The sequence below is a fragment of the Aotus nancymaae genome, unplaced genomic scaffold (genome assembly GCF_030222135.1).
Source record: "Aotus nancymaae isolate 86718 unplaced genomic scaffold, 86718_ANA_hifiasm-v0.15.2.pri h1tg000033l, whole genome shotgun sequence".
Lineage (NCBI taxonomy): Eukaryota > Metazoa > Chordata > Mammalia > Primates > Aotidae > Aotus > Aotus nancymaae.
The window spans coordinates 59,441,961-59,454,040 of NW_026988447.1; the positions used below are offsets into that span (position 1 = coordinate 59,441,961).

At 37.2% G+C, this 12,080-nt stretch overlaps 1 protein-coding gene across 2 annotated transcripts in view; it reads right to left on the reverse strand.

Annotated features, from left to right (window-relative positions):
• Positions 1-12,080, reverse strand: part of GSTCD (glutathione S-transferase C-terminal domain containing) — a 135,901-nt gene that overhangs the window by 12,303 nt on the left and 111,518 nt on the right. For both annotated transcript variants that reach the window (XM_012436582.2, XM_012436583.3), the window contains exons 8-9: positions 11,067-11,195; positions 1,995-2,128 (exon numbers count right to left, since the gene is read on the reverse strand). In XM_012436582.2, coding sequence (XP_012292005.1) covers positions 1,995-2,128; positions 11,067-11,195 — 263 coding nt within the window. The remainder of the gene's footprint in view (positions 1-1,994; positions 2,129-11,066; positions 11,196-12,080) is intronic.

Consider the following 12,080-nt stretch of genomic DNA (forward strand, 5'->3'; position numbering starts at 1 on the left):
GTACATGCACTCAAAGTGGTGCTGACATGCCAGCCCCCTCTGCCTCAGCCCCCTCTTGACTTTGGGCGCCGACGAGAATGGGAAGGAGGTGGGCAAGCGGGGACTGAGGGCAGCTTGACATGGGCCTGCAGGCACCCCTTGGCACAAACAGCCTGGGTGCCATGGGCCATGGACAGCAGGTTGATGGCAACAGGAGTCAGACAGGCTCCTGGGTGGAAAGGGGTGGGTCCCCAGTGAAGTCCCCACCATCAACCTAGGAATGGCCCAAAGCCTGGGGCCCAAGCTGCCAGCTCCATGTACTAAAAAGAAAACTTACAGTGCTTTTTCCAGGCCCACCCAGGGCCGCTTATGGGCCAATCAGCATACACTTCCTCCTTGCCGAAGTCCATAAAAACCCTGGACTCTGCCAGATTTGGGAGACAATGGACGACCTGCCTGCAGAGAAAAGCTACCCACTCTGGGTCTCCTCCCTGCTGAGGGTTGCAGAGATGATAAGATGACCTGCTTGCAGACAGCAGCTACCCACTGTGGGTCTCCTTCCACCTGAGAGCTAAGCAGATGTCAGGATGACCTGCCTGCGGAGAGGAACTACTTACTGTGGCTCTCCTCTCTGCTGAGAGCTGAGCGGACGTTGGGGTGTCCTGCCTGTAGAGAGAAGCTACCCTCTGTGGGTCTCCTCTCAGCTGAGAGCTGAGCGGACATCAGGATGACCTGTCTATGGAGAGGAGCTACCCACTTTGCATCTCCTGAGAGCTGTACTGCTGCTCAATAAAGCACTTCTTTGCCTCACTCATTCTGCAGTTTTCTGTGTACCTCATTCATCCTGGATGTGGGACAAGAACTCAGGACCTGCTGAATGGCAGGACTAAAAGAGCTGTAACACAAAAAGGGCTGAAACACCCCTCCCCAGCCCCTAAACACACCCACTTGCCATGTTGCAAGCATGAGAAGGAGAGAAGGGAGAAGGAAAGAGAGGTGACCCTTTGGGGAAACCAGACATAGGAGCTCCCCAAGCCAGGGCTGTGACAGGGACTCTGTGGCTCCTAGTATTTCCAAGCTTCTGGGGGGCCACCGTGTTCCCTAGTGCTTACAGTGGAAGCTGCTTGCAATACACCTGGTCCAGCTGCAGCCTTGCAGGGAGCCAGCACCCATGCTTTTGCCTGGAGATGCCTGCCCCGCAGCAGCCAGCATACCTGGCTGTGTGCAGTGGCCGGATCCCATGCTTGCTCACTCGTGCACCCCTCACCACTCTGTACCTTGCTTGCACTTGGCAGGTGTGGAATCTGGGCCAGTAGTGTGAGCCAAGAGCAGCCTGCCAGGCTGAGTGAGTGGAATGAGCCCAGTGGGCCTAAGTAAAACTTGGGCAAAGGTGCCACCGGCCACAGAGGTTCCAGCTGGCAAAGCGATGTCCCAAGGATCTTTTGACATTACTACTGTTATTAGCAACAGTTCACATTTATTGAGAGTTACTCTTGCCACTTCTAAAGGCTTTACACATATCATTAAACTTTCACAAAAACCTTGAGGTAGTTATTACCATAACCCTCATTTTGTAGATGATAAAAGTAAGGCAAAAAGAGTTTAAGTAATTTGCCTGAGGTGAAACAACTTATACAATGATAAGGAGCTAGTATTTTCCCCAGGCATTATACTTCCAGATCCTAAACACTACGATACTCGACTGCCTCTCACAGATATTACGATAATAGTTTTAATTTTATTTAAAAATACAGAGAGAAGTGCTAAAGCTGATAGACTTCTAGTTGGCTGACTCCTGGATAGCCTTGCTTCTAAATTTCAGCAAAAACTGGATCCAGGAGAAAAATCAGGGACAAACACAAAGGAGTTCTTCTCTTCCTTGTACAATTTATTAAGCATTGTGGAAAGAAGAAATGAGCTCAAAATGAAATCTCATTGCAACTTCATATCAAACAAGTTTTGTGTCCTGGCTTATACCCATGTTGGTGTCTTAGGTAGAACACTGAATTTCTCACCTTTTTGGAAAATTAAACTTTGAGGTGTTCTGAATGAAACCATAACAGCAAGGGCATGTGACGAAGGAAGCCCGTGTTTTGATACAGTGCTCAATCACCATGTCTGTTGCCACTCCACAAGCATGCAACGCCACCTGGAAAAGAAAACCAGGCCTTAGCACTAAGTTCCCTCTTAACTCACGGTGCAATTTTCATGCTTTTAAATAGTTCTCATTTGTTCATGCCAAAGGACTACTTAGCTATACGTTTAAATTAAGAAAATTAAGCAAGATTGAAAGATTGCAAATAAAATATTGCAAACAAAGCATAAGATTCATTTAATGGAAAATCTGATGCAATTTTAGTGTGGAAAAATTAACATATGTGGATATCTAAACTATAGCATTGTGGAACACTAGATTTGAAATTTGAGAATTTCAGGTCTGTTACTCTGGCTGGCTGTGTAGCCAGCCCTAAGCCACTTAAAATTTAGCTTCTTTGGGCCTTAATCTCTTCAACAATAAATGATGGTTAACAATACTGACATATCACAATGCTGCTGCAAAAATTAAATAAAAATGTATTTGAAAACACTTCCTCAAGTGCCATATGCATATAATCTAATCAGGGCTGCATTAAAACTGACTGAATCATATTCATGTAGTGCCTTTCAAGATATTTTCACATAATAACAATCCTTAACATTGAATGATGAGTTACAGGAAGTATTTTCAATGAGTTTATTTTAAAAGGAATGAATGAAATTATGAATTACAATAATGAGTGGGGCTTCAAAAATTCATGAAAATAAAAATAACTCTAAATATGATTTAATGTTTTAAAAACACATCTCCTTAAATATATCTATACTTACTATATTATACTTACTACAGTCTTACTACGAATGAGATAATTATGAAAATTCTTAGGCCAAATAAAGCCTAAATAGGACTCTGAATGAAAATTAGATGTGGGGATTCTAAAAGATGAATAACCTTTACTGGATTTTGCCAAAAAAAAAATGCTCACATCTCCATTTCATTCTGAACAGACACAAATTGTAATGAATTATAATTTTCCCTCACCAATTTCAGGCTTGGGAGGGGCTCTCAGGGTAAAAGGGAGATTTTCTGTAAATTTTGGAAAGTAAAATATACATTTTTTTGAGAAGGAGTTTTGCTCTTGTTGCCCAGGCTCGAGTGTAATGGCTCAATCTTGGATCACCACAACCTCTGCCTCTTGGGTTCAAGCGACTCTCCAGCCTTAGCCTTCCGAGTCGCTGGGATTACAGGCATGTGCCACCACCCCAGCTAATTTTGTATTTTTAGTAGAGACAGGGTTTCTCCACGTTGGTCAAATTGGTCTCGAACTCCTGACCTCAGGTGATCCACCCGCCTCGGCCTCCCAAAGTGCTGGGATTACAGGCGTGAGCCACTGTGCCCAGCGAAAGTAAAATATTATAAGACAGATTCCCCCTTTGAACAGGAAAGCTAAAAACAATACTATATTAGGAAGAGGAAAGGAAGATCTCTGTTCTTAATCCTCCTCCTGAATTTCTCCCCCTTTCTAGACTTACATGGGCCACACAGAAGTCAACAATCTCCATGATGCTGTCATCCCACTTTTCCTGTTTCACTCTGAAAACAGCCTAGGAAGGCTGCTATCCAGTGAAGGCAGCAACAACGACAGGGAATGGGAAAGTAAATAACCTTGATTTCTCACCTGCTCCTTTTACTTGGTCAGCTTTTCAGAGTAAAAAACAGGCTAATCCTTATTTTCATGACTAGCTGGAGAAAATTTTGTAGTAAAAATTATAGACGCATCTTCCCCTGGAGGGAAAGGGAACTGACATTCACTGAGTGGATTTTATGTGCTGGCACTATGCTATGCTGAATGATGGCACTCAGAACTGTGCTCACAACATCCTTGAAAGACTTTATTATCTCCATTTTAGAAGTAAGGAAAGAAGTCTTGGGAAATTAAGAACTTGCTCACAACAAAACAGCTACTGAGGGGCAGGATGCTGACCTCAAAGTCTGACCCCCTGCATTAATTGCATCAGGCTGCTTCTCTACAAAACCTTCTTCAGGCTCTGAGCAAAAAAGAGTTTAGACAATTTACTTTTACAAGTCTCTCTTTAGTTAGGTTCACATTCCTTTTGCTACATGCAAAAAAGTGAGTTTATTTCCTTCATTTAAACAAAATAACTAACTTGAAGAACTATTTACACAATGTAATAATTGTCTACTAATAATAGGTTTTTGGTGTACAAGGTCTTATTGCATCACATACTCCTAGTTTTCACAGTTATGAAATGAAATTCAGAAATAAAGGGAAATAAGAGAGATACAGTAAAATAAAATCCTTTGATATGTAAATTTATCATACAATAAAGGTGGTATTTCAAACTGGGGGGAGAAAAGATGGACTTTTTAATGAGTGATGTTTGGTTAACCAGATAGTCATATAAAAAATAAAAATTAGATCTTTTCCTCTCATCACACATAGGAAATAAATTTGAATGCATTAGAGATTTAAAATGCAATACATATGACAGGAGTAAATTCCTGCACAACCAAGGGGAAGTACTTCCTAACTATAGCTAAAAATCTACATGCAATAAGGGCTAAGATTAATAAATCTGACAAAATATTGATTAATTGATTGAGACACAATCTTGTCGCCCAGGCTGGATTGGAGTGCAGTGGCACAATCTCGGCTCACTACAACCTCCCCCTACCGGGTTCCAGCAATTCTCCTGCCTCAGCCTCCCGAATAGCTGGGATTACAGGTGCTCGCCACCACATCCAGCTAATTTTTGTATTTTTAGTAGAGACTGGTAGAAAATCAAAAACCGTAAGTAAAAAAACAAATGACAAAGTAGGGAAAAGACTGACAACTTATAGCACAAATAAAAGGTTTACATCCTTAATATATAACAAACTTCTAAAAAGAAAGAAGAAGTCCAATAAAGTGAGAGTAAAATGAGTAAGAGATGTGAACACACAAAAAAAACAAGCAAATAGTCCTTAAAAAAAGTCGGTCAATATTGCTCCAAGTAAGAAAAATAATTGTGAATTTTTTTTTTGTAAAGAGCCAAGATTTAAACTCAATCTGTCTAACTCCAAACCAGCTTCTTTTTTCTAGTTCTCTATGCTCCTATTTACTCCTTTCTTTAGACACGGGAAGTAAACAGGGAATCACTGCCTGGACTTCCCAGCTCTCACACTGACTTGCTACGTCAATCTTCCTTTCTCATAGCTTCAAATTCTCTACTTGTAAAAGGAGAAAGCTGAACTGAATGATCTCTAAACTTGCCCCAGCCCAATCATTCTCTCAAGCATTGCTTTTCAAAGGATTCTTAACTATAGATACCTTAGAAAGAGAAGCAGGCTAGTCCCAAATACGTACTCTTGTTCCCCTTTTAAGACTTTCATACAACAATATTATAGGTAATCACCTTTAAAATTTAAATAATGCTGAAAGATACACAATTATATTAAAAGTCTCTTTTTTGTACACACTGCCACAGCCCTGAAAGAAAACGTGTGTGCCAAAGTCAATGCTGTTCAATACATTGGTTTACTTCCTGAAAATGTTTTTCTATATGATGAATGTATATTGCTATCTCTTTATTTGTAAATATTAGACATTATTTATTATCTTTCTACTATGAGAGAAGAGCTTTTGGCTTTTTTTGCACATTTATACACTCTTTTTCCTTTCCCATCCTTTTCTCGTCGCTTTGTATATACTGTTCACTGCTGAGGGAAGTGTGCTGGATATCAGGGTTTCTGTTCGTTTTTTAACATCCAAGCCTTTCCCTACCCAAAAGCTCTGTAAAATGCTCTACAATATAATTTTCCACTGTCTGAAAACTTTCAAATAATTGGTCAGCTCCATTTTTCTTTCCTAGAGACATTTTTCCTGGGCTTTCTGACCTTTTGCTAAAATATGGACTCAATGCCTTCGAGGCCTTTTGCCCAGCTCTTGCCCTAAGACATCCCTCTCCCATGATACTAATAATTTTCCTCTTGTATTAGATACCACTGATTCCTTTTTCTTATTTACTTTCTGTTTTAATGAACCACATTTTCTAGTAGCTTGCTGAAAAGGGGTACGTACAATGTACATCTTATTGAGAGCTTGACTATCTGGAACTTTTCTTTATTTTACTTTTTTTTTACTATTAGTTTAAAAAATTGAATTTTAGATTAGAAATTTTCTGTCAGAATTTTCAAGGTATTGTTTCACTGTCGTCTAGCCTTCCACATTACTATTAAGAAGTGTGATACTGTTTTCATTCTAAATTATTGTATATCATTTTTTTTCCCCTCTGTGGAAACAGTTGGGAACATCTGTTCACCCTTGGTATCCTGAAATTTCACAATGTGCCTTGGCTTAGGTCATTTTGTAAGTTAACTTTATCAAGAGAAATGCATTAATAATTATTAACACATTTTCCTATACATTTTCTTTGATGTTTTCCTCCTCACCATTTACCAGTTTTTGTTTTCTGGTCCTGCTATTACTGAGGTATTTGATTCCTGGACTAAATCTCTAATTTTAAAAAATGTGCTTCTTTCTAGTTTCTATTTCTTCTTCTTTATTTAGTTCTATTTTTCAAGTGATATCCTATATTTCTTCTTTTAAAAAGAACTTCTCTCTTAATTTTTAATTTGTTTTTAATTTTGGCTAACACATTTTTATTTTTCAAGAAGTCCTTTCTTGTTCTCTGATCAATCCCTCTTTTTCTTTTTTATTATATCCTTGTTTCACTAATGTATTATATTCTCTAGTCTCTCCCTGATTAAGACCCTTTATCATGTTTGTTGCATTGGTCTTGACATGGCTTGGCTGTTTCCCCACCCGAATTCCATCTTGAATTGTAGCTCCCATATTTCCCATGTGTTGTGGAAGGGATCCCATAGAATGATGGGGGCAGGTCTTTCCCATCCTGTTCTCACTATCTCGTGAGATCAGGAGATCTGATCTGATGGTTTTATAAAGGGAAGTTCCCCTGCACATGCTCTTGCCTGCTGCCATGTAAGACATGACTTTTCTCCTCATTCAACTCCCTGTATAATTGTGAGGCCTCCCTAGCCATGTGGAACTGTGAATCAATTAAACTTCTTTCCTTCATAAATTACCCAGTCGCCAGGTATGTCTTTATTAGCAGTGTGAGAACAGAGTAATATAGGTCTCTATCTTCCACTTTGGAAGTTTTCCATGTTTGGTATTCCTTTAGCTGTTCATATTAAAGAGTAAACCACTAAAACGTTGATTAGAAGTTCTGAATTAAAGGGTAAGGCTTTGAAAAACGGTGGGCTTCACTAGTGATTGAGTGATCAAGAAGCCTGGACAACTGCCTTTTTTTTTTTTTTTTTTTTTTTTTTTTCCAATTATAGCTGAAGAATCTGTTCTCTGGCAACAGTTCTGTTTCTACAGAGGGAAATCTTTGAATCCTGCTGATTGTGGAAATGAGCCTGGTTTCTGTGGTTTTGGAATTAGAAGGCAGATAGGTAGGGAAGAGATCAATCCTTCAGCATGCAGATTCTTATTTAGTTCTTATTCTTAGTCTGGCACATCACCATTGCCCTCCTCTGTGCCTGATCTCTCTATACTCGGTGCCTCTCTGGTTCAGTTTCTTCAGAGAATAAACTTCCAGTCTCTCTCAGGAGCTGGAGAGAGGTAGTTTCTTGTTTCTATAAGATGACAGCAGGAATCTTGGATCTAAGTAATATTTTAAATTAAACATGATTTCAGTCCCTCCCTATTTGTTTCCTCTGAGGTTTCTGATGTCCTGAATTCCTACACTTTTCTGGGATTCTGTGGAAGCAAAGTGGCTTGCGACCTGACAGCCTTCTTGCCACTCCACCCGTCATGCATTTAAATTTTATCTTCCTTCTCCTCTACTCAATAACTTATCATTTTTCTTCAGTCTGCTTTTCACCTTCATACTTCATATTGTGATTCAAGTTATAGAATGTTGAATATAGCTTCATTATAGATAGAGTTTGATTTTTCTGATTCTTGTTATTTGGGGATCTGATCTTTTTTGGGGAGAAATGGGGTTGAAATACCTCTGTCTACTATTTCATCTTAGAAGTCCCTTATTTTGCTTTAGTGGTTTTTAAATAGTGTGCTCACAGAATATATAATTTCTTGAGGTCCTTATCTTTTAAAACAAGGATTATATAAATACTCATCAAAAGTGTTACTGAATTACAGTCTTCGACTGCACATGCTTCTTTTAATTGTACACTAACAGACCTACCTCATAAATATAAATGAGCTTATAATTAAGCAGTCAGCACTTATGAGTCATAAACAATAATTAAAAATTATGTTGTGGGTAAAACAGCAAAAAGCAAATACAAATAACTAGAAAAGAAAACTGTTTTGAGATTTTCAAATATATGTTGATTAACAGAAAAGATTCACCAGTACTGTTAAAATTCAGTACCTTATCAACTGGTTGAAATGACTGTTATTTCTGAAATTTTCCAACTAACACATGTTGGTGGGCAGCCTGTTTAGCTTTGATACAGTTTTTGTTTTTAATGCAAAGTGAGCATTTTTCTATAGTCATAGCCCTTTATGTAATACCATTTGTGAATAAATATTTGTAATATTGTTTGAGATCATGGGTATTGATACATATATTATAAAATTTAATAATTTAAAGATGTAGTTGTTTCTGAGTCTTTTAAAATTCTTTCCTTAAATTCTTGTTTATACTATTTTTATATCTAAAGAAAAATAGTAAATGGAAAAAATAAAGTATTTACTAAGCAAAGATAAATGCTAACTAAGTTCTTACTGAAGTATCACAAAACCATTAATTTATGCAATTTAATGTATTTCCAATAACTGGTTATTCAGATTTCCTTTCTAGTCACACTATTTTTAAAATTTTTGTGTGTGTTTTTTACTGAACAGCCACACTATTTTTACTGGAATGCATATAACACAGGAGTTAGAACCCCGATGCATTTAGTCTGATTTACCTAGTGACAATACCCCAGTTACTCTCCTAGGCAAATTGTTTTCTTCAGAGTGAATCTAATTTTAATTTAACCTTCTAAGTAATTTTAATCCATTTTCTATACACCTTGACAAGAGTAATTATGAAAGGAAAAAAGTCATTATAGATGTATTATGAAATGTAAAGAAAAATTTCACTTCCAAAAAGACATATACATTTTTAGTTGGTGTTAGTAAATTATACACTTGGAAGTTACAAGAATAAGCTAGAGTGATTTAGCATCTATAAGTCACAAAGGGCAAAGAGCCAGATGGAACAGACATAGGGTGAAAATTCCATGCTTTGTGAGGTAAGTAAAAGGTAGCAGTACACATTTACTTGCTACCATTCTGTCTGTTGTACTGGTAATATTTGGACTGGTTTAATGGCTTGTTTCATGGGAGAAGCTCTAAACTTTACCTTAACATTTATATAAATTAAAGTTGCAGAGGTATATTTTTAATTTGAATTTTCTAGATCACATGTCTACATTTTCCTGAATTTCTTTATTAACAGCCAGACTTATATAAAGAGATGTAAACTGTAGATCATGTCTACAAAGGAAACAAATCCTATATTTTTTAGGTTAAAAAAACTTACAATAAACCCCCAAATTTGCAATAGTCAATATTTAAGTAAACTTCACTGGATAAAAATCAGAAATGCTATAAAAAGTCTGAACTACTTAAGCTGATAAAAGTTCCACCTAGACAACCCCATGTTTATGTGAACATATATAATTAGAAAGGATGTCAGTAAGAACCTTACTGGAAAGTGGTTTGGCAAATGTATAAAAATTCTTAAAGGATGCATAAAATACCCATCATAGTAATAATTGCATTATAAGAACAACAAAAAGAATGATTAAAAAGTAGGTAAAAGATTTATGATAGTGTTCAGTCAACGCAGGATCTATGTAGTATAGTTTTCACAGTGTCCACACGTGTAAATTTGCATGTATATGTGTGCATAAATATATAAAAAGTAAAGATTTTTGATAGCATTTATCACTTGATAGTAAGCATATAGGTTATTTCTTCTTTATACTATGTGTTTTTCTGTATTACTATCAAAATGTATATTCCTATCAAATCAGAAAAAAATTATTTAAAGCAAATACAAGAAATAGCAGCAAGAATAACACATGGGCCGGGCGCGGTGGCTCAAGCCTGTAATCCCAGAACTTTCGGAGGCCAAGGCGGGTGGATCACGAGGTCAAGAAATCGAGACCATCCTGGTCAACATGGTGAAACCCTGTCTCTACTAAAAATACAAAAAATTAGCTGGGCTCAGTGGCGTGTGCTTGTAATCCCAGCTACTCAGGAAGCTGAGGCAGGAGAATTGCCTGAACCTAGGAGGCGGAGGTTGCGGTGAGCTGAGATTGTGCCATTGCACTCCAGCCTGGGTAACAAGAGTGAAACTCCGTTTCAAAAAAAAAAAAAGAACACCACATTATAAAACTCAAATTCTACAAGAAAGAATAAAATTTTGGGGTTTAATGATCAAACAAACAGAATTACATCTCTTAGGGATTTTTCCTAATATTAAATAATAATTTGATGGAAGGGTTTGGAAACATGATCAATATACTTTCTCTCTTGGAACCTCAAAATACATGTAAATATAAAATCTTAGCTAAAAAACATCACAGGGCAATGCTTGTATTCAGAGGTTACTAACAAGTTATTTTTCTTCTTTTTTCTTTTCCTCCTTTATTCTGCATTGTTTTCTAAAAATGCAGAATAAATTAAGGCAAGTCATGTTCATCAGAATCAATTATTCAATTATTAACCAATTTTAAGCACTTGCTACTGGGGATTCTGTAGTGAAGAAAATAAAGTTCTGGTCTGATAGAGGAGCCAATGTTATCTCTATCATGTTATGACAAAATGTTATGAATAAAATAATATTCATTAATATTCTATACTTCATAGATAATATAAGTATGCAAAATTATAAATTTCTTTGTTTAGCAAAGAACACAAAATTATCTTTTTTATTTACTCTAAGGCATGTAATTATTCTATTTAGCTAATTAAAGAAATTAAAATTGCTTGATTACTTACCCCAATATTAAACATCCCAGTAAAATACTCCATATTTGCTTGAATGAACCAAATGTTGTTTAAACCCAGTTCATTACTTCTCTTCTTAGCACGAATTAATGATAATTCCTTGTTTTCTATTAACGTAACCTAGATTTTACCCAGAAAACAATAGTATATTTAGTAACATAATTCAGACAGTAGGCAAAGCATTATTACTATATTTCATAGCTTTAGTAATGTAGAATGTATTATACTGAGGCACTATCCTGTAGAAGGAAGTGTATCATATAATCTAGTACAAAAAGGAAAAATGAAATGTCTTTGAACTATTCTTACAGCATAGTGATATAAATGAAACATGCAATAATAATATAGTGAGGGCCGGGTGCAGTGGTTCACGCCTGTAATCCCAACATTTTGGGAGGCCAGGGCAGGCGGATCACTTGAGGTCAGGAATTTAAGAACAGCCTGGCCAATATGGTAAAACCCCGTCTCTACTAAAAACAAAAAAATTAGCCAGGCTTAGTGGTGTGTGCCTGTAGTCCCAGCTATTGGGAGGCTGAGGCAGGAGAATGGCTTGAACCTGGGAAGCAGAGGTTACAGTGAGCCGAGACCGTGCCACTGCACTTCAGTCTGGGTATCGCAGGGAGAATCCATCTCAAAACCAACCAACCAACCAACCAACCAAACAAACAAAAACAAAACATCAAAAAATAATAATAATATACTGTGATAAGTGTTAAGTCAAAGACAATGTTAATGGGAGCACTCAAACTTGATGACTAAGCAAGGTTTTCATGGGTAAGTAACATATTAACTGAGCCCTAAAAAATGAATTCAAATCAGTTGAGGGAATGGAAGAGTCTTTCAGGCAGAGAACCACACATGAAGGCTCAAGATGAGAAAGAGTGTTTGAAGAACTGAGAGAACTAGTACACAATTTTGGTGATAGTGGTGATGGGACAGGGTGTGAAGGATGAAAATGAGGCTGGAGAGGTAAACAGGAACCAGATCATATATTTATGATAAAAG